The sequence below is a fragment of the Suncus etruscus genome, chromosome 11 (genome assembly GCF_024139225.1).
Source record: "Suncus etruscus isolate mSunEtr1 chromosome 11, mSunEtr1.pri.cur, whole genome shotgun sequence".
Lineage (NCBI taxonomy): Eukaryota > Metazoa > Chordata > Mammalia > Eulipotyphla > Soricidae > Suncus > Suncus etruscus.
The window spans coordinates 66,832,434-66,856,723 of NC_064858.1; the positions used below are offsets into that span (position 1 = coordinate 66,832,434).

At 36.2% G+C, this 24,290-nt stretch overlaps 1 protein-coding gene across 1 annotated transcript in view; it reads right to left on the reverse strand.

Moving 5' to 3' along the window:
- Positions 1–24,290, reverse strand: part of TMTC2 (transmembrane O-mannosyltransferase targeting cadherins 2) — a 587,133-nt gene that overhangs the window by 271,993 nt on the left and 290,850 nt on the right. Inside the window, exon 4 of the mRNA XM_049783373.1 lies at positions 9,884–9,998. Coding sequence (XP_049639330.1) covers positions 9,884–9,998 — 115 coding nt within the window. The remainder of the gene's footprint in view (positions 1–9,883; positions 9,999–24,290) is intronic.

The window sequence follows — 24,290 nt, forward strand, 5'->3', positions numbered from 1 at the left end:
GAGAAGGCTGTGGGGGCTGCCAGAGGCCACATCTTCCTTTAAGCTTGGCCAAAAAGCCAACAGCATGAAGCCATGATGTTCCCATGTTGCCTGCTAAAGCTTCCCATTCCCAGAAAGAAGTTTGGATCCTTAATTATGCTGGAAGCCAGAAGTTCAACAGTCCCCTCCCCCCATCCCCATGCAGGATGAGGAGGCCTGGGATTCATCTCCTTTAAAATGCTCGACCCACCCACATGGCTGGCACCCTGGGCAGGCGGTCTGGGAACCTGCTTTCAGGTAGGGCTCTATGCATTGCCCTTTAATGGTGAGGTGAGACTAGAGTACTCTCCACATCATCACGACTTCAATGTAGATTATGCACAGAAACCAGGATCTCTAACCTGACAAAAGCAACAGCGGTTGTGTGAAAATTTTTAACTGGGACCACAGAGAATGACTCAGGGATTGGGCAACCTAGTATGTCTGGAGTGCAGAGTTGGTCTATTGCCAGAGTACTTCAGGGGTAAAATCTCCTTGTATTTAGACCAAGGCTTTTCCTTTCCATTTCCCCACATTTTTCTGGACCTATGGAAACAACAACTATTGCCACTATCACATCGTTTTTACTGTATTTCTTTAACTCTTATATTCAACAACAACAAAAAAGTTTACTAAAATTTCTGCTAATGCTTTAATGAGTGCATTGATGATTCAATAATTTTCAAAAATATACTTGCTACTGATCTTTTTATTCTTTCCTTTCTTTTCCATCTCTTTAGTTTTTCTTTCTATTTTCAATTTTTTTAATAACTTTACTTTTGGTCATTTGAATCAAATGTATTATGATCAGTTATGCAAACTATGTGATGCATTTTCTTTAAATAAATTTAATAATAATAAAAACAAAAATAAAAAGGGTGTAAATCTTTGTGAACCCATAAAACATCATCCCATTTTAAAATAAAAGAGAATTTTATATGTGATTAGACATTTCATTATTGATGATATTTTATTTTTGTTATTACTGGGTAGAAATACCAGAAAGCTTTTGCTAACATATCACTAGGCAAGTCATCCACTCAGGCAACACACATACATTCTGCTTTTTCTTATTAATTCTGATAATAAAGTATTTTAAATTTGTCATAAAATATTTCCAGGGTTTTGTAAGAAGAAAAAAAAACCAAACAGCTGAAGTGTTGATTGCAGAATGGTCTTTCCAAATGTGGATCCTGTATCAGTTTATATAAAATAACCTAAGTTTCCTCCCAAATAGTGCAGCATATAATTCAACCCAGTCCCTACAAATAAGTCTTTGTCAAGGAATTTTACAAATCTTTTGTTTTTGATGAGGCATTTATATACACATAAATATATTTGTAAACAAATAAGGAATGTATAAATAGAGAATATATACAGGTATGTGCATATATGAATATATAAACACACATATAGAAGCAAATATGCATCCTCCATACATATACACATATTTGGCAGGCAGCCACTTCCTTATGACTAACCATGTGGACAAGGCTGTTTGCCCACCATTCCTGTCATTCCTACAAAACAAAGACCATGAACCCCTCATGTCTGATCTTCAGGGGTTTGAAGAATAATTTAGTTCTACATCATCTTCTCACATCACTTCAAATCATAATTACTTTCCTAGTAACCTCTCAAGAGTTCTCGAATCCTGGCCTTGAATTAACAACTTAATACCTAATTAGAATCACAATTCTGGTGACATATGTGTACCCTCACTTCCCTTATTTCTTTATATGGTGAGACTGCGGCATTCTAAAAATTTGATTTAGAAACCCATTTTAATGCTGTGAAAAATTCTAGCTCTATAAAGAAATCTTTTACCTAACTTTCTGCATACAAACACACACATACACACACATTATAAAACCTGAGACTCAAGCTAGATTCTTTTTTTTGTAAAACAAAGGTTCAATCTTACGTTTCTCTGAGACTAATTCCTAAAATACATACATTGTTGAAGTCCTGAAATACATTTCTGCAGATGGATCATGTTAGCATGGGTGGGCCACTCGTCCACACTGCTTGGCATTCTTAGACCATGTGAATACAGAGACTCCTAGGGAGAACACCAGGTGATGACAAAGGCAGAGACAGGAATTATGCAGCTCCAGCTAAGAAACTCAACCCACTGCCAGCAAACCACAGGGGAGAGGAAGACAGAAACCACCATAGTTTCTTTGAAAGAGCCTGGCGCTGCCAACACCAGGATTCCAGAGCACTAGTGGGCAGAATTGTGACACGCAAGAGATTCTGTCTTAAGTTGACTTGTTCATAATACATTTTTATACTCATTCTAAGAACTTAACATACACAGCGATTCCAACTCTATGTGTCTTTACAAGAAAATGCAATGTTTGACATCTGGTTCAAAAAGTCTTTTTTAATATAAGCAAAACTACTTTGTGATATTTATATATCACAATACACTGAGATCATTCAAAAATATAATTTTGAATAATGAGTGATTAAAATATTTGTGTTATCCAATAAACACTAGTTTTAGTGTTTATCTTGAAAAAATGGGATCTATACTGGTCTGATACAAATTTGATCATTCATTTATAAAAGGGAAAACATAAAACTTTAAGTGGCAGGAAACACAATGACAGAATTGCTCCTACCTCAAGAAGCTGAATATGAATAGATAGAAAAAACATCTGAACTTCATGAGAAACTAGTGTCACTATTGCCTTCTCTATGAATAGGATATAAGAATCCTGCATTCATGGAGAGTGTTTGCCTAGTTTTCTGAGGCAGATGATGACTGAATATTACTATTAACATTGGTAGAGATAATTATATATTGTTATCTTTTCATATTAAAATAATCTAGTAATTAAACAGCAAACCAAACACCAGATTCCACTTAATAGTGAATTTTATGCAGCGTGCTAATATAACAATTACATAAATTTTGTTCCAAAGATGTGGTACACAGGGGAAGGGAAGAAAGCCTAGAATCAGGATACTCAATAGTATACTCCTGGGTTGGGTTCTGATTGTCGGTGTTCAGTATGACACATTAGGGGTTCCAAGACCTCGAGCAGCAGCACTGAGTAGTCAGAGTGCCAAAGACTGGACTCAGGGTTTTGTCCAGGCAGGGCTCTTTGACTTACTAAGCATGTGCTCAAGCCTGTGAGATATTTTGCTGTTCTATACACCACTGTAATTATAAAACATGTCTACATGTGCTCTGGTCTCATTTCCTGGGGCTTCCATCATTCTGTTATTTTTCTCTTCTAAGTTTTCTGTTCTTTTGGCTGACTTTTTTTTGTGTGTGTGAGTTTTCAGATTTTTCAATTTTGCTATATTGTTGTTCTGTTTAACTCTGGAGAATAAAACAGAACCAGACATTTTGCTATAAGTATTACCTACCATCACACACACACACACACACACACACACACACACACACACACACACACACACGTGCATACCTAGAGCCTCAAATATAAATTCATTAAACATTTAATGAAATTTGTAGAACAACTTCATTTGGTTCCTTGTAGAAAAAGATTTTTATTATAGCTTTCCACTCTTTCCAGATTTTTATTTAGACTCAGACTATTTAATATTTAATTAGAAGATGCTATTGCTAAGATGTTCATACATGGAACCAATATTTTGATTTTTTGGCTTCCATATTATCCTGATTTAGCTTCCTTATCAATTGCTATATTTGAATTTTTTTCATTTTGTCCTATATTAATGACCTTTTTTGAAACTGTTAGTCTTTTCCAAACCAACATCATAAGCATGGAGAAAGATAATCAAGAAGGTTCAATCCCCAATCAACCTAGTCTACTGAGCCTGCAAAGAATGATGCCTGAGCAAAAAAGCAGGAGAAGCCCTAAACACAGCTACATCTGACCTGGTTTCCTGTCAAAGACCTCTCCCCCCAAATAAAAATTCTATAGTAATCATTAATTCCCATTATTTTTTCTATTCTTTTTCATTGATGTTTTCTTTCTATTTCACTTTACTTATTTTATTATTCCATCTCTAGTTTTTCAGTTTGGATGATTGGTTGGATACTTACAACAAAAACAAAAACCATTAATTTCAGGTGGAAAACACTTAACTATCCAAAAATATGATTTTTAAGATATCTAAAGTAGATCCAGTCATATGGTAGCTATCAAATGTACTCAGAATCAAATACCTAATGGAATATTCAATATTCTAGTGGATTACCTTTTAAATATCATCTGGAAAGACTGAGTGAGACAAATCTCTAATAGCAGTGAAAAGTTATTGACTGGAGCATTTTTCAGTTGAAAAATCAATTGCATTTCAGATTCCATGAGCAGTGCAGTTAAGATGTTGAAAATTGACTATGTATTTATAAAATTTGACAGTATAAATCATTGAGCAATGATCCATCTGTTGTGTCCCTGAAAATATATTATACTTGAAAAGAAAAACCAACATCATCACTCAAATATGTTAAACCAGGTTTATAAAAAAGTGACATAGGCCTCACCCCGCAACCCTCCTAGGGACCCCAAGAAGGTCAGGGGCTGTGATGGAAAGGTGCCTGGGAACCCACACACCACAAGAAAATCCCAAAAGACAATGTGGAAACCTAAACTTTCAACATAAGTATAAGACCTGTATTACACCACCTCCTTACCTGCTTATCCCCAAAAGAAAAGTAGTCTCTTGCATCACTTTGTTCCGTTAATTACTTTGTTAATTCATTTTTAAAAAAATGTTCTACATATACACAGGTGAGCACATATATTTTTATTCCTATTTTTATCTTTTTTGAGTGTGTGACCTGTTTCTGTTTTCTTCTCTGTCCACCCCCAAATGCACCGACAATATAATGTAGCACTGCATTCCTCCCTGCAAAGGCACACTAATAAAAGGGAAAATCCTACATATAAAAAAGAGTTCTTATCAACTAGGGATAAGAACTCATAGTTGTTTACAATACAGGGATATCTCCCACCTTGAAAATATGTCATGCGGACCCAACTTAGACCCCAGGTGATTAGACAGCATCCGTCCAGACTTGAACCCTGGATCACAGACAGAGAAACGACAAAGTTCATCACAACAGCTACGGGAAAAAAATCCCAACCAAAACAACCTTAATACTGCTGGGCCACCAATAAGTGCCAGCTCTAATATGATATTCTGACAACGAAGAAAATGGGAACAACTTGACCTAAGTGCAGGTTATCCTACCTTACCAGCTAATGATAAGACAAAATCAGAAGACTTGTCACCCTTTGGTTGGTCCAAAGGCCAAGATCCCGATTTACAGATGACTGGCTTCTAGGACCATGACTGGACTGTATATATCTTGGGACCAATAAAAAAGCCATAGTTAGGGTTTGAATTACGACCTGCACAACAACCATGACCCCCAGTTCCAAAGGTCTGGCTGAGACAATTGCAACGGAATGGGGCCTCTGGATACACAATGAAAGACGCTAGCCTAGGTTCTATCCTAGGATCAGTGCAAACACCAAGACCACCAACCACAGAAGATGGATTAAAATGACACTGAGGGAACAGAACTTCTAGAATGACAAAGAAAGACTTCATCATAAATTCCACTCCTGGACCTGTGCAGATACCAAGATCTCTAGATACAGAGGTCGATTTTATCACCTAGGAAGGAGCAGAAGCCTTCCAAACACCATAAAAGCACCAAGGGGAGAGAAAATGAACCTGAACGGAGTCTATAGTTAATCCCATGACAATATACTCCAAAGGTGGAGAAACCCCATATCTCTTAGGCCAAGTGAATTCCTTTTCGAATGACCCCAATATTTACTGTGCCATTGCAGGAGGGGAAAAAAAGGGCAAAAAGCACAAAACATTTTTTATATATATATTATTTCTTTTTATTTTTATTTATCTATCTACTTCTTGTCCATGTCCTCTTTTGGTGTGGTTATTGAAGTTGTTGTCCCCATTTACATTTATGTTTTTTCCTTGTTTTCTTTTCTTTCTTTATTACATCTAGTCTGCTATGTAAAATCATGTTTAGATGTGCAATTAAGGTATTTTGAATGTACACAAAATTATAGAAATTCATTTAAACACCATCTCTAACTTCCTAAAATCATCCTAAGTCTAGGCTCTGTGATGAACTATATTTTTCAGTGTCATAAAATGATCCAGACTACTTTCTTAATCAAACTTTTTAAAATAAATGAATCAATTTCAGTAATTTACAAAGAAAGTAGATAATACGAATTGAATTTTTTTTTTTTTTTTGGTTGTTGGGTCACACCTGGCAGTGCTCAGAGGTTACTCCTGAAATCAGGGATTACTCAGAAATCGCTCCTGGCAGGCTCAAGGCACTATGTGGGGTTCTGGAATTGAATCCACGATGGATCCTGGGTCAGCTGCATGCAAGGCAAACATCCTATCACTGTGCTATTTCTCCAGCCCCAGAATTGAATATTTTATTTAAGTGTAAGCTGCCTATTAAAATTTACATAAAGGAATAAACAAAAACTTGTTTTCCAGAAATCTCTAATAATTATTAGCAATAATCAATTCATGCTAACAAATATCTTTAGGTTTATAATTTTAGGTTTGGGCCATAAAACAGCTTTAAGACATGATGATAGTCAAGGACATGGTTCAACTTAGAATAGATGGTTGTTAGTGTATGAAGTGCCTAAAATTAATCTTTGATACTGCAGAAGAAAGAAAATCTAAATTCTAACTAATAAGAAATGTGATTTATGACTAGTATGCCACAGAGGAGTATAATTCAGTTAAGTTCATTGTTAAGCAATGTAAAAGTAAATTTCCAGAATTCAAAATGGTATATAAAAATATATAATGCAAATAACTTATCCATCTCCAAGGAAAAATTTTCTATGTCAAGACTAAGTTATTCATGAGAAAACTTGGCTTCTTTCCTACTTACATAAATAACAAAAAAAAAAGAAAAAAGAAAAATGCTTGCTCCTAAGGATAAATGGTACCAAATATATTTAGAATATCATGGGATGCAAACGTTCTACTTTATGCCTAGTTTATAAAAATTCACCAATGAATTCAATTAGCCATATAGTTTATATAATCAGGCAATTTAAAATTATGATCAGTGGATCTTATAAACTGTATGCCTCTCCATTTGAGCTGACAGAGTTTGCAAAATGCCTTCAGGTTGAAGATACAAAGGGTTGAATACAAACTCTATATTCAGGAGTCCAGGTTTCAATCTTTGGTACTGTCGGTTCTTCTCCAAACAACACGGAAAAACCCTCTAGCACTCAGATGACAGAGAATTTCCCAAGCAAAGCCAGGTGTAGAACCCAGCCCTCCCTCGCAAACCCTATAGCACAAGTAAAATTGCATTTCTGAGGGGCCAGAGCCATAGCACAGTGATAGGGCAGTTGCCCTGCATGCGGCTGACCCAAGGCACATCTGGGTTCAATCACAGGTATCCCAAATGGCCCCCAAGCCAGGAGTGATTTCTGAGTGCATAGCCAGGAGTAAACTCTGAGGGTCATTGAGAGTGGCCCAAAACCCAAAAAAAATTGCATTTATGACAAACTTTTATCTCCCTCACTTAGTTCAGGAAATTTGATCTCAGAGCCAGACAGTACAGTGGGCAGAGTGCTCATCATGCACCCACTGACACAGATTCTTTTCCCCAAAACCCAGTACCTCATATGGTCCTTGAGCTCCTCTGGGACTGAGCCTAAGTGCAAAGCTAGTTTAGATACATGGATTTAAAGCAAGACAATCACAGGATGTGGCCCATAAATTAATTTAAGCAAAACAGAAATCTCATCTTAATAATAGTGAACTTATCCTGTAAGAATATCTCATTAGGGCTTGGGGAGATTGAGTCAAATTTTTTTGTTTTTTTTGTTTTTTGTTTTCGGGTCACAACCAGCAGTGCTCAGGGGTTACTCCTGGCTCTACACTCAGAAATCGCTCCTGGCAGGCTCAGGGGACCATATGGAACACCAGGATTCGAACCACTGACCTTCTGCATGAGAGGCAAATGCTACATCTCCGGCCCCTGAGACAAATATTTTTAAGATTTACGTTTGTTCACACAGAGTTGGGTAAAAAATAAAGTTTTTTTATCTGTTTTATTAAATCAAATCATGTTCTCAGTGGAATGATAAAAAGCATTCCCATTGCTTTTGATTTCACTCTTACTTGACATAGATATGTATGGATCTGCAGACATTTGTTATTTGGGAAGTCACAGCCCACAGTGTTCAGGGCTTACTCCTAGATCTGCATCCACTAAACTCACTGATTACTCCTTAAAAGTTTCGGAGAACATATGGCAAGCTGGGTCTCAAAGCTAGGCTGACTTCTTAACTACTAGCAGCTATAGTTAAGAGTAAAGAAAAGAAAAAAAAAGTATAGGAACTGCTTATTCAACTTCCCACTGTGGGAGGACAGGAATTGGGCAGCAGATTGCACTAGGACAAGGTGCGGGGAGAAGAGGACTCAGACACCCTGGCAGAAGTTATGATGCTGAAATAATTTGTACACAAAAATCTACAATTAGTAAATGATAGCAGTACCTAATATAAGATTAAATGTAAGATTAAAGGATGTTTGAAAATGGAGGACATGGGCCAGCACTATAGCACAGTGAGTAGGGCAATTGCTTTGCAGGTGGCTGACCGAAGACTGACCTGGATTCAATTCTGGCATCCCAGGAGCCTGCTAGGAGCGATTTTTGAGTGCAGAACCAGGAATAACCTTTGAGCATGGCCAGCTTTGGCCCAAATACCAAAACAAAAAGCAAAAACAAAAATACAAAGGTGAAGAACATGATAAGAAACTGGTATCCTATACTGCCAAGCAATGCTACATTTAGATGGAAAAAAACTTTGTGATTTTTACCTACTTTTACATTTACATTTTTATCTATTATTAATTTAAATTCAATGAATAATAAAGTAACATCACATTATTAAGATGTAGAGGATAGGAAAATAAATCTTTCAAGAAGTACTTAGCTTCATTCATGTGGGGGGAAAAAGGTGAAAATTAGAAATACTTTTTGGGAAAGGACAGTTGTATATCTAATAAAGTATGAAACACAGCAAGTGATTATGTAAAATGATATAATCTGTACAGTATGTGATTCATGTGTTAGTATTTGGGAGACCAAAATAGAGAAAAAATAAAGAAAAAAAATTAAACACGAAGCACATGCTGAACCAATCTACACCATCAGCCACAATGTACACAGATGTCCTAATGTCTGTGCATTCTCACAATCTAATCATTACTGTCTTTAGTGAGAGGTAAATATTATCTTATTGTATTACACCAGGTTCAGTGTGTGTTTTAAATACTTTGACATAGAAGTTCTTCAAGAGGGTCAAAATCTCTCACTCTTTGATAACTGAGTCATCAAGTATCTAAGCTATCATGTGCCACATGCTTTCTGAACCCAACTAAGCAATCATAGAATCTAATTTTTAAGCTTAAGCATTTAATTCAATTTTACATGATATGGCATAGAAATTAACATGAAATTCACCCAAATTAAATTGAGTCATCAAGTATCTAAGCTATCATGAGCCACATGCTTGCTTTCTGAATCCAAATAAGCATTCATAGAATCTAATTTTTAAGCCTAAGCATTTAAATCAATTTTCCATAATATGCCATAGAAATTAACATGCAATTCAACCAAATTATAGAAATTTATGTGAATATTGCAGATTATCCCCCAAAGAAAACCTTAAAAACCATCTACCTCAGCAGGATTAAAAGAAACTATGGGGAAAAAAAACACATAGCGACCATCATCACTTGTTCCTAACTGTTAAAACAAACACCCTTCACAAGGTTCTGAGAAGAACCAAATGAGATCCAGAAAATAAAAGCCAGGCATACTCACAAATTATAAAGCATGTCTGCCATGTTGCTCCGGTAGTACAACGCATTTCTATAGGCGCTTTCAGCTTCAGCAATTTTGCTCTGACTCTTCAAAACATTCCCAAGGTTACCCCATGCTGTCAAGAAGAGAAGGAAGTATTCAGGCTAAGCAGGAATAAAATTATAGGACACAATATCAGGAAATCAAAAAGAACTGCAGGGTGAAAAATCTTCATGAACCATATCTTTTAGACTTTGATGTTTCAACAAACCAGATAATTACATACAATCAAAGCCCCCACCCAAATCAAAGTAATTATTGTGTCAAAGTGATACACACAAAGTTTAAATTAAGGCCAACAACAATGTTCTGTCAAGATCACCTACAAAGACAATGTGCTTTCCAATTTCAGGAGGGGTCCTCAATGCTTGAATTTACTTCACACTTATCAACCAGAAACTGTAAGATATACAGAGTTTGCAAAAATGATTTTTTGAAAAACAAAAACAAAACAAAACAAAAGTCACAGTACAGGAGAAGAAAAACAACATAACCAAAGATGAGAAAAACTATAAAAAGTTGAACAAAATATCAGAACATAGCAGTAGAGCATGTTTTAGTGATATGTTTAGTGATATTCTTCCTCCTGCTAAGTTCACTTGTGAGAAAATCAATACCGCAGTACCTGAATACAGAAATCTCAATATATCCCAGAAATAAGATAGCAATGGGAAGACTAATTTTTTTTTTCTTTAGGACAGACTCCTTGTAGAATAGACAGAATTCCTGGATTAGGGACTGAATTCCTGGAGTTAGGGCACAGGTACTAGAGTAAGGACAGTCTCTAAGGATAAGACTTCCTGGAGTAAAAACATATGTAACAGAGTAAGAACAGCTTTCTGGAGTAAGAATAGTTCTTCTGGAGTGAAGCAGAAGCTTCATACCTCAAGTCTAGGATATTGGAAAGACGCAGGTCTGGAAGCAAACTGATGCAAGAAATAATCCACATATGGTTAAGGGAATAAAACAGATTCAGGAGCTCCCACAGGCAAACCTTCTGCTCTTAAGAATCAGATAACTAGGGGGTGGCAAACTGAAAGGGCAAAAAATCCTTTTTGTTGAGACATGGGGTCTTTATTAGAAAGTGCCAGGCCACACCCTGAGGCAGAGAACCAATGATCTAAAGCACCAACCCAAAAGGTGCTTCATCCAAAATTGTTCCCAACCAATGAGTAATGACTATATACTGAATAGGGTGGAACCTGGTTAATCTATCACTGGATTAAAAACAGCCTCACTGGAGTATATACAGACTTACTAGAGTATGGGCAGACATACTGGAACAAGGACAAATTTACCACTGTATGGACAGACTTACTGGAGAGACATGCATGGACTGAGATGAGCCTTGAATTCATGTTTGGAAGTATCTGACACATACCACCCAGCCTTACTCTTGTCTTTCTGCACATACACAATCTTACAAAGTTTAAAAAAGCATTTATCCTTTAGACCAAGATAAGTAAGATCAAACATGATAAATCTTTAGTCTTACTAAACACAATACTTGGATAAAGGGGATAGGAGATTGTACTGTGGGGTAGTACAGTAGGGATAGCCTGAGTACCACATGGCCTCCCAAGCAGCCCTGGAGACCCTAAGCACTGCGGCTGTGTGCTGGGCCTCTCACCTTCAATATTCTAGCTGAGTGGGTTATGTCACCTATCTAAAGCCTGAGCAGCAAAACCCAAAAATGAGTATGCTAGAATTTGTAGGACACTCATCTATCACATTTTATCCATAAAACAAGAAGTCTGAGGAAGATCCCGGGGAGGACACAAAGAGCTGGAGCATGTGCATGGCTTACATGAAGGGGCCACATTTAATTTCTAGCACTGCAGGGAGCCTAAAAAATGCTGAGAATGTCCCTGGGGACCCTCAGCACTGCCTGATGAACAGTGAACGTCAGGTTTTTATTGTCATCTCCACTCAGCTACAAAGAAAACTCTACAAGAAAAGGAAAGCAAACAAGTACCTATCACTTTAATATTCCAGTTTTTAGTAACAACAACAATAATATAACTTACAATCTAACTAAAATAAGAGAAAATTTGATAAAACCAAGCACTCATGTGAAGGGCAAGATCCCTGGCTGGCCACTCTGATAGGCCATCTAACAGCTATCAAACATGCCTACAGCATGATTAAGATAAGGAAAAGCCTTATTCTCAAGCACCTCATTCTAAAATTCTCATAAAGGCCACATTAAGACAGTGTTTAATGATAATCGACTGAGTCCATTATCAAGGGAACAGTTTGTGACAGAAAGAGTTTCAGTACATTATAGTTTTACACTGGAGAGCACTGAGGAACAAGAAAACTCATGTCAGCACTTTTGAGTGAAACTAAAATAAATCTACTTTGGGGGGATAAAAAGAGAACTCAGTTGTAGAAAGTCTGGTTTGCATAAATGAACATTCATGTTCTATCCCTGGCAACATCCCAAATCACCTAGCACAATCTCTGGAAGTATTGGGGGTTTGGCTGATCCCCATTGCCATAGAAAGTGTCTGAGCTCTCATACTCTGCAAACAAGTGAGTGCAAGCAACAGTGCCAAGCATGCAGTTATACAAGAAATGGTGATTCCTCATAATGACCAGAACCCAAGAAACACCACCAAGGGAAGAGGAAGCAATAGTTTCTGAAAATTGTCCCTGATGCATAAAGAAAGTGAGAAACTTGAAAATAAAGTCTATAAAAAATGAAATTAATTGGCCCGAAGCCATGAGGGCATTTGCTGTGCATGTGGCTGACTCAGGGTGTCCATAGTTCGATCCCCCAGGTACCAGATGATCTCCCAAGCCAGGAGCGATTTCTGAGCACATAGCCAGGAGTAACCCCTGAGTGCTACTGGATGTGGCCCAAAATCGCCCCCCCCCCCGGCAAAAAAAAAAAAAACTTAAAAAAAAACCCATGAAACTACTGACTCCTTTCTGTCAGAACACAAATAGTAAAAATTAAATGTCAATATAACATTGCTGCAGATTTCACAAGGATGCATCGAAATATAAACATGCATGCATGTTAGTACCAGCAGTTTTAATTGATGGGAGTTAGAATTTAAAAGTTCATTTTATTTTTAAATGGCAGGAAATAAATATAGAAGAGCAATAGGCTTTTTAGGGATTGTCCAGAAAATTGGCAATGAAAGGAGAAGATCTAATTAATTGAACCCTCTGCAATAGGACTCAAAGAAAGGGGAGAAAAGAGAATGAAAAGCAAGAAAAAGAAATACAGAAGAATAAGGAAATAAAGAGTATGTTCTACATCATTTGGAAATAAAGATGGTGTTATCCTATAACCTACTTAAAGAAAAAAAGGGTTTCTGCATTGACTGAACACTTTTTAAAATAGTAAAACAATTCTATACAGATGTTTAGGATTACCTTCAAATTTTCACTAGGTAATTTTATTTTCAAATCACATAACTGAAAGATAATTTAATTCACATTTAATAACATTTGCATTTTATACTTTTTACAATTCATATATATATATATTACTGATGTATTTATGTTATGCACGGATTTTTAAAATCAGTGTTTTTTTGGAAACACAATCTCCGAAATTCTTCCAGGAAATGATAAAGTCTGAAAACCAGCACCAACATTTTAAAAATATCTATCTTAATATCCAGGGTGCACAGATGAAACTAATTCACACTTAAAACTCTAGAGATAATGTAATAAAGAACTTCTTTTGAAGTTTAAAAAAACTTGTAATTAGTTTGCTCATCGTGTCAGTGTAATTTAAAAGAGCTTTTCAAAATATTTAGAGTACTTATTTTATTCCTCTTGCTATATGAGAAGAATGTTCCAAGAAGTTGCTCTTACAGGGGGTGACTACAGTTTTGTCTCAGGGTTAATATTGCAGCATTATGCGCTTTACTGATGGATAAAAGTAAAAAATGATGAGAAAAGCAGAGTGAAAGAAAAAAAATAAAGAAATCACAACATAAGGTAAAAACAATGTTGTCACTATTTCAAGTCTGCAAAACAAGGGCTAGAGATAGTATAGTAGGTAATTGACCCAGGGATTGACACAGGTTCAATCCCCAGCACTGCATGTGCTCCAGTGAGTACCACCAGGAGTGATCACTGAGTGCAGAGTCAGGAGTAAACTTTTAATAATTCTGGTTATGATCCAAAAACAAGCAATAAATTCAGAAATATTTAAATAATCTTCCAGAGATAGTAAAATGGGTAAGGCATGCCTTCCATGCACTTAACTCAGGTTCAAATTCTTGCACCCTATATGGTTTCCGACTCATTGTCAGGAGTGATTCCTGAGTGCAGAGCCAGGAGTAGCCCCTGAGTATTTAGTATAGTCCCCAAACAAAATTTTTTTTAAAAATTAAAAAAAAAGTTTGCCTGTCTAATCTTGTCATGGCATAAATCCTATGCTATACAATAGCAGGAAATATAATAAGTGCCAGGAAATATAAAAGTACTTCTGTTTTGTATTCTCAGGACCAACAGTTTGACAGTGAATCATGGACAGTGAAATTGTCTTCTAAGTAATGGAAACTAAGCTCTTATAGTTCCTAACTAGTCCTCATTTCTAATCTGAGACCAACAATGTACCTCTGGTCAATCAAACTGGGACTCCATGCCTGGGATCATTGGAGGACATGCATTCATGGAGCCACATCTCAGATTTTTTCATCTCTGAGATGCACCCTCCTTCCAAAATTAAAGTTTCCAAGTGTTTGACCATGATTTACCAACCTGTAAATACATACTATACCCATTTTATTGATGACAAAACTAAAGCTAAGATGGAAGAAGGTAACTGAGAGTTGATGTGAAAGATCTAGAAAAATCTAAATCTAGTATAAGAATGTACTTTAAATTAGTATTATCTCAGATCCAGGGAGATAGCACAGCGGTAAGGTGTTTGCCTTGCATGCAGAAAGAAGGTGGTTTGAATCCCGGCATCCCATATGGTCCCCCAAACCTGCAAGGGGCAAATTCTGAGTGTAGAGCCTGAGCACTGCCAGTTGTGAACCAAAAACAAAAACAAAAAAATTCAAACAAACAAACAAAAAAAACAACAATAGAATTATCTCATACTCTCAATGCTCTGTTGAGAGACAGAGTAGAATAGCAAATCATGGAACTAAGTATTTTAATATACTTAGCTAAGTGACTGAAATATAAAAAAATTATTTAAATAAGAATTTTTGAGGCAAAAACATGGGGGAGGCTAAAAATGAGTTAAAATTAAAAAATAGAGAAAACAAACTAGTCAGTACCCATATTTCATAATCTACTTTCTATCTCTTTCCTATCCCTTAGAAAAATACAAAATATGGGCCCGGAGAGATAGCACAGTGGCGTTTGCCTTGCAAGCAGCCGATCCAGGACCAAAGGTGGTTTGTTCGAATCCTGGTGTCCCATATGGTCCCCCGTGCCGGCCAGGAGCTATTTCTGAGCAGACAGCCAGGAGTAACCACTGAGCACCACTGGGTGTGGCCCAAAAACCAAAAAACAAAAGTTAGAAAAATACAAAATATAAATTATATTTTATATTTCTTTAGATATCAAACTTGAAATGTGACATTTCCTCATAAATCATTGAAAAAGCATTCTACCTGTGTAAATAAATGAAGATTAGAGATTCAGGTCTTATGCTGAACTATGCTATATATCCTAAGGGAATAAGCATTGAGAAGCACATGACTAAGCATTATGATGATTATGTGAAGGGAAGGCAAATAGATATCATACACTACCAGATAAGTTCTAGAAAACCTGATTTGTAAAGTTATCTTATTCCAAAAGGAAAATTGAAGTTTTCTATTAAAAGAAATCAGATGGTAAAGAAGCAGGAAAAACACACATCTCAAGAAATCTTCATATGCATATTCAACTCTGGTATCTATTTTCAAAGAAATGACCTTAATTCACAATGAAACCCCCTCTTGTACTTCCTCTAGAAGCTGTCAGAGTTTATTTTATGTTCTTTGAAAACAAGAACAAATAATAGTCAAATTTTGCTAGAGTTGTTCTAAAAAGAAATCCAAATGTGGGACTCCTCTAAAAAAGTTAACTTATGGCGAGAAAAAAAAAAGTTAACTTATGGCAACAAACAACACACAACTGGGGCCAGAGAAATGGTACTGCAGGTAGGTAGGTCCTTGCTTGCATAAAGCCTTCATCATTGCTTAGCTTGCCCTCCCCCAAAAAATATTTAGCTCTACTCCTAAGAAAAACAAGGAAGGTGATAAAGATAATACTGAGAGGAATGAGATAATTAAGCAGAATCAAGAAAACTGTCTAGGCTGGAGAGATAGCATGGAGGTAAGGCATTTGCCTTTCATGCAGAAGGTCATTGGTTCTAATCCCAGCATCCCATATGGTCCCCCGAGCCTGCCAGGAGCAATTTCTGAGCGTGGAGCCAGGAGTAACCCCTGTGCACTGCCGAGTGTAAACCAAAAACCAAAAACCAAAAACAAAAAAAAAAAAGAAAGAGAGAGAGAAAACTATAAAATACAAGAGTTATTTAGCACTAGGATGATTTTATCAAATAAATTAAACATTGTAAGAAAAACACAGATTGGCTCATTTTCCTACAGATTAACTAACTGGGACCCAATGTGCAATTTCCAAAGACCACTAAGGGATGAATGAATATATATATATATATATATATATATATATATATATATATATGTATATCCATATGTATGCATGTATGTATTCCCTTATATAAATACATATATTACCAAATTTTATCTACTGGGCACATATTGGTGATTAATACATTTTACCAAATAAAAATGACTAAAATATTTAATTAGTCTTTAGGATTATAGTTAATTTTTTGAATGAAATATTTTGCCCTGCGGTAGATATCAAGAAGTATAATTCAACTACAAATACCTATGTAGCAAATCATTTCTTCATATTTATTAATATATATTTGATCCACAAAAATATCTGAACCAAAATACAATCTGACTTAGTATTCTTTATATGTTAATCAATTAAAAACCATAATATTTTCCTCTACAATAACTAGGATTATGTTTACGACACACATCATGGGGGGAATATACCCAGCAGTACTCGAGTTTACTCCTGATCCTGTGCTCAAGGATCACTCTTAGTGAAACTTGGGGGCATAGAACCTGAATGAACTAGGAGTAAGATCTGAATACATAGAGTATAGGCTCCCCAAAATTCTAAAAATATCAGTAACTAAACATCAGTGTTCTTAATTACAGCTACTATTATAGCTAATTGTCTTTTACAGAAATTAGACATATTTTTTAGGTTTCACTTTGAGTAATTATAATTTAATATTCTAAAACATTAAGTTTGTGAGTCAGATCTCAAGTCCAGAGCTAACTGTCTGGCCCAGAGCAAGAAGTTTGCCACAAAGAGTAGTGAGTAAAGTTAGAGTAAAGTCTGCTGTGTCAATGAAAGTTGAAACTGATCACTCTAAAAAAGAACTGGGTAATGAAAGGGGATAAAATGTCATGCATGGTACCCTTTCATCAACAGTAGTGCAAACAAAAATGAGAGAGAGAGAGGAGAGAGAGAGGAGAGAGAGAAAGGGAAGAGAGAGAGGGAAGAGAAAGAGAGAGAGAGACAGAGAGAGGTGCAAATTAACTGCTCCAGAGATAGGCAGGCATGATGGGAAGGGAGTTGGGGAGGGAAAACAGGGTATAGCAGTGGTTGGAAGGGTGAACTGGTAATGGGTGGTGTGCATTCTAATTTAAAAAAATCACTGGATATGGTCCCAAGCAAAACAAAATTAATAAGAAGCAAAAAACAGCAAAAAAGTATAATCATGACAAAAAATTAATGGAAGATATAATAAAAGGACAACCTTTAAAACGACTGGCAAAGTTAAAGTTTTAGCTTACTATTTAAAATAATTTTTGGTAGTATCCTTTAGTGAGAACATATATGTATTTAGATGAGTATCTTTCAATAAAATATAGTTTACATAGATTTATAAAACAATGACAGCATATTAAGGAGCACAAAAACTACTGTTAAAAGAAGAAATTAGCCTTCTGCTTAATCCAAACTCACAATTCCTCATAACTATAGCTGGCACTTAATATGTTCCAACTGTCCCCAGCAATACTGGCTTTGGTTTCAAATTGCTCTGAGAGTTCTGCAATATAGAATCAGTAGTTTATCAGCTGTTCTCTGCTAATACCACTTCATGGAAACCCTTCAGTGCTTTTTGCTAGGATCTGCTCCCACTTCTGACACACTCTGGACTGCAGTCTTACACCTGGGAATAAAGGGAGATTTATTGGCCACTACATCCAAGGATGGAGAAAATCAAATACTTCTGAACTTCTGTGACCTCCAACACACAACATAAAACAATAATTTTTTTAAGGATGAAAAATTTGAAAAATCCTTTATTTAAAAGGACACCATTTGGTCTGTGCAAAAGCCAAGATCCTGTTCTACAGATGACTGGCTGATAGGACCAAGACTGGGCAATATGTATCCTGGGACCAATTAAAAAAAAAAAGTCCTAGTCTAGGGTTTGATATACAACCTGCACAACAACCAAGATCTCTAATTCCAGAGGTCTGACTGAGACAATAGCCACTGAATGGGTATTCTAATAACATAATGAAAGAGGCTACCCCAGGCTCCATTCTAAAATCAGCACAAAGACCAAGATCACCAACCACAGATGATGGATTAAAATGACACTGAGGGAACAAAAGCTTCTAGAACCACAAAGAAAGACTTCATTATAAGATCCACTCCTTGACCTGTGCAGATACCAAGATCTCTAGATACAGAGATCTGACTTTATCACCCAGGAAGGAGAAGTCTTCCACACACCACAAAAGCACCAAGAGGAGAGTAAAAGAACCTGAAAGGACTCTATAGTTAATCGCATGACAATATACTTCAAGGGTGGAGAAGCCCTGTATCTCTTAGGCCAAGGGAATTCCTTTTCCAATAAACCCAAAATTTACTGTGCCTGTGCAGAAAAGAAAAAGGAAAAAAAGCAAAAATCATTTTTTATTTTATTATAATTTTTTTGAACTCAGCCTCAAACAGGCCTTTCATGATACTCAAGAAATGCTTCCTATTATATCTGAAAAATAATCTCTTTCCCTGATTAAAATATTATATTTCATCTATGAAGGGAAAGAAAACATGTCTATGAAAATAAAATCCAACTATAATCTCAACTATTACGAGTTGGGTTTTTAGGTAATTGAAAAGGAATTCTTTTTTTTTCTTCTTTATTTGAACATCTTTATTACTTAAATGATTGTGATTAGGTTTCAGTCATGTAAAGAACACCCCCTTCACCAGTGCAACATTCCCACCACCAATGTCCCAAATCTCCCTCCATCCCACCCCACCCCCACCTATACTCCAGACAGGCTTTCCAGTTCCCTCATTCATTCACTTCATTATGGTAGTTCTCTGTGTAGTTATTTCTATAGCTGCACTCACCACTCTTTGTGGTGAGCTTCATGCAGTGAGCTGGTGTTCCAGCCCTCCTCTCATTGTCTCTGAGGATTCTTATAAAAATGACTTATTTTTCTTAAAGCCCATAGATGAGTGAGACTATTCTGCGTCTCTCTCTCTCCCTCTGACTTATTTCACTCAGCATGATAGATTCCATGTACATCCATGTATAGGAAAATTTCATGACTTCATCTCTCTGACTACTGCATAATATTCCATTGTGTATATGTACCACAGTTTCTTTAGCCATTTGTCTGTTGAAGGGCATGTTGGTTGTTTCCATAGTCTGGCTATTGTGAATAATGCTGCAATAAATATAGGTGAGAGGAAGGGGTTTTTGTATTGTGTTCTTGTGTTCTTAGGGTATATCCCTAGGAGTGGAATAGCTGGGTCGAATGGGAGCTCAATTTCCAGATTTTGAAGGAATGTCCATATCACTTTCCATAGAGGCTGTACTAGACGGCATTCCCACCAGCAGTGGATAAGAGTTCTCTCTCTCCACATCCCCGCCAGCACTGATTGTTCTCATTCTTTGTGATGTGCGCCAATCTCTGAGGTGTGAAGTGGTATCTCATTGTCCTTTTGATTTGAATCTCCCTGATGATTAGTGAGGAGCACTTTTTCAGGTACTTTTTGGCCATTTGTATTTCTTTTTTACCAAAGTGTCTGTTCATTTATTCTCCCCATTTTTTTTTATGGGATTAGATGTTTTTTTTTTCTTGTAAAATTCTATCAGTGTCCTGTAAATTTTGGATATTAGCCCCTTATCTGAAGGGTGTTGGGTGAATAGTTTCTCCCACTCAGTGGGTGACTCTTGTATCCTGGGCACTATTTCTTTGAGGTGCAGAAGCTTCTCAGTTTAATGTATTACCATCTGTTGATCTCTGCTTCCACTTGTTTGGAAAGTACAGTTTCCTCCTTGAAGATGCCTTTAGTCTCAATATCATATAATGTTTTACAGACGTGTTGTTGTATATACCTTATGGTATTAGGTCTGATATCAAGGTCTTTAATCCATTTGGATTTTACCTTCATACATGATGTTAATTGGGGAGTCTATGTTCGTGTTTTTGCAAGTGGCTAACCAGTTCTGCCAGCACCACTTGTTGAAGAGGTTTTCCCTGCTCCTTTGTCAAAAATTAGGTAATTGTATATCTGGGGAACAATGTCTGAGAACTCAAGCCTATTCCACTGATCAGAGGGTCTGTTTTTATACCAATACCATGCTGTTTTGATAACTATTACTTTATAGAACAGTTTAAAGTTGGGGAAAGTAATGCCTCCCATTTTCCTTTTCCCTAGGAGTGCTTTAGCTCTTCGATGGTGTTTATTGTTCCAGATGAACTTCATAAGTGTTTGATCCACTTCTTTAAAGAATGTTATGGGTATTTTTAAATGAATCACATTAAATCTGTATAATGGTTTGGGGAGTATTGCCATTTTAATTATGTTAATCCTGCCAATCCATGAGCAGGGTATGTGTTTCCATTTCCGTGTGTCCTCTCTTATTTCTTGGAGCAGGGCTTTATAGTTTTCTTTGTATAGGTCCTTCACATCTTTGGTCAAGTTGACTCCAAGATATTTGAGTTTGTGTGGCATTATTGTGAATGGGATTGCCTTCCTGACTTCCATCTCTTCCCTATCATTATTGGTGTATAAAAAGGCCATTGATTTCTGTAGGTTGATTTTGTAACCTTGCTATATGAATCTATTGTTTCTAGAGGCTTTTTGGTAGAGTCTTTAGGGTTTTCTAAGTAGAGTATCATGCCTTCTGCAAACAATGAGAGCTTGACTTCTTTCTTTCCTATCTGGATTCCCTTGACATCTTTTTCTTGCCTGATCGCTATAGCAAGAAATTCCAGTACTATGTTGAAGAGGAATGATGAGAGAGGACAGCCTTGTCTTGTACCAGAATTTGGAGGAAAGGTTTTTAGTTTTTCTCCATTGAGGATATTTGCCATTGGCTTGTGGTAGATGGCTTCAACTAGATTGAGAAAGGTTTCTTCCATTCCCATCTTGGTGAGAGTTTTGATCAAGAAGGGGTGTTGGACCTTATCAAATGCTTTCTCTGCATCTATTGATTTGATCATGTGATTTTTATTTTTCTTGTTGTTGATGCTGTGTATGATGTTGATAGATTTGCAGATGTTAAACCATCCTTGCATTTCTGGGATGAAACCTACTTGGTCATAGTGTATGATCATCTAGATGATGCATTGGATGATTTTCCTCCAGCCTTTGATTTTGAGTCTATGTTTGTTCTGACTATTCAGATGTGTTTTTTTGTAGGCAGCAGAGGTTGGATTCATCTTTTTGACCCATTTTGCCACTCTGTGTCTTTTAATTGGTGAATTTAGTCCATTGACATTGAGGGAGATGATTGTCATAGGATTTAATGTCATCTTTTAGATAAGTTTGCTGTGTTTGTTGGTCTCTCTCGTCTTAGAGTAGACCTGTCTGTTTTTCCTTTACAGTTGGTTTATCATCTGTGACGTTTCTGAGCTGTTGTTTATCCATGAAGCTGTGTATTCTTCCTTCAAACCTGAACATGAGTTGGGCTGAGTGCAGTATTCTCGGTGAGGCATTCATTTCATTCAGTCTTGTCACAATACCCCACCACTGTCTTCTGGCCTTGAGAGTTTCTTGTGACATGTCTGCTGTAAGTCTTAGGGATGCTCCTTTGAATGTAATTTCCCTTTTTGATCTTGCTGCTTTCAGTATTCTATCTCTATCTGTGTGATTTGTCATTGTAACGAGGATATGTCTTGGGGTGTTTTTCTTTAGGTCTCTTTTAGCTGGTACTCTTCAGGCATGCAGGATTTGATTGCATGTAGTTTTTAACTCTGGGAGTATCTCTTTGATGATGTCTTTGACAGTTGATTCTTCCTGGAGATCTCCTTCCTGGGTTTCTGGGACTCCAATGATTCTTATGTTGTTTCTGTTGAGTTTATCAAAGACTTCTATTTTCATTTGTTCACATGCCTTGAGTACTTTTTCCATTGCCTGTTCATTTGTCTTAAGTTTCTTTTCCAATTTCTTCTGTTGTGTTGAGTTTTTCTGCATCACATCTTCCAGTACTCCAATTCTCTCCTCAGCTGCTGATACCCTGTTGGCGAGACTATCCATTGAGGTTTTCAGTTGAGCAACCGTGTTTTCCAGATCTGTTATTTCAGTTTGGAGTTTTCTGATTTCTGTCTTTGTGTTTTGTTCAGATCGATCTATGCTTTCTTTGAGTTCTACAAACACATTCCATATTTCTATTCTAAACTCCTTATCTGAAAGGTTAATCAGGTGGTTGGAATTTATTAGGTCATCCAAGCTTTGTCTTCATTCTCTGTGGATGGTGCCTGCCTGTGAGTTTTCCCCATTATCATGCTTGTAGTGTGGTTTTTCCTGCATGTTGTGGTGGGATTCATTGATTAGAAAGAGTGCTTGGCCGCTGCACTCTTCTGCTTCCTCTAGTTGACAATCCTCTTAATTTTTATAATTTTTATATATTTATTTATCTAGTTTTTTATCGATTTCTTTGTTTTAGTCTGGATATTGAAGCTGTTGTCTCCATTTTTATTCATTTATTTATTTTTTCTTCTTTTCTCTTTTCCTTTATGTGCTCTGCCATGTTTTTATCTCAAGACCATGGCTTTTATGTGGTGCTTATCTTTATTGTTGGAGTGCTCACTGGATATTTTATTTAACTCTTCTTTTTTGTACTATTGTGGTGTTTCACCTTCTTTTTCCCTTTTGTCTCTCAAACTGAGGATGAGAGCCTCTAGAAGGACTCTGCCCATTTTCGACGTTTTTGATTTTTACCCCAGTTTATTACTTTTCGTTTCTTCAAACAAAACTACATAACTATCTAGTCCCGCCTCCCAATTAGAGGGGAAAATAAGGAAGGTACCAAGACCAAACAAGTGTAGGATCACTAAGTAGTAAGCTGGGCACAGAGAGGACCACTCATGCTAGCAGCCCTGTGGGTGATTGAGGAGGTTATGGGATGCACGGGAACGAGGTGAAGGGAGGACAATTCTGTGATGGGAATTCCCTCTGATTTTATGTTAATATGTACCTAAAATATTATTGTCAACGATATGTAAGGCACTATGTTTAAAATAAAAATATATTATTAAAAAACCATAAAAATATACAATTTATTAGCAAGAACCAAATGAAAATGTATGCTACATGTAAGAAATGCTATGATGGTCTATTTGGAGAACAATGTAATTCTTTTTCTAATTATGTGTTACTATGAGGTTTTCCTGGGTATTGTTCTTTATCTCTCTCATTGAAAATCCTATTCAAATGATTACTGAGCTTTTTTGTACAATGTGAAGTTTATATGCATATATACATATATTAAGAATATATTGGATGTGTCATAAAAAGTTATCTTTAAATCATAAAAAAATCACTGAGAAAAGTAGCTATGTTTTTAAAATCTAATATAAATACTCTTATTGCTTTATTTTTAGAATTTGAACTTTCATTTGAAAATTTTCTTCCTATGTATAAAATTATTCAAAATTTCTAACTTAAAATAACAGAATTATTACGTAAAGCAAAAAAAATAAAAAATTTGAAAGTCCTTTATTTAAAAAATTATACTTTTTAAAATAGGTATTCTAGTTACTAAGGCAATTACAACAATTTCATTTGATTTTTATCAAGACCATTTGATTAATCTTTCTTTTACTTTCTACTCAAAATAATTGAATTAACAAGAAGTAATACTTCATTTCTTTACCCTATTGACCCTATTTATTTATATACCTACATTTTTGTGTTAGTTTTTGTCAGTCTTTACTGGTGCTTTTGAAAGCTATTTTTCTTACTATCAAATTTTACTCAAATTTATATTTGATATTTATATTGAAATGAAACTGAGACCAGCAAATCCTAA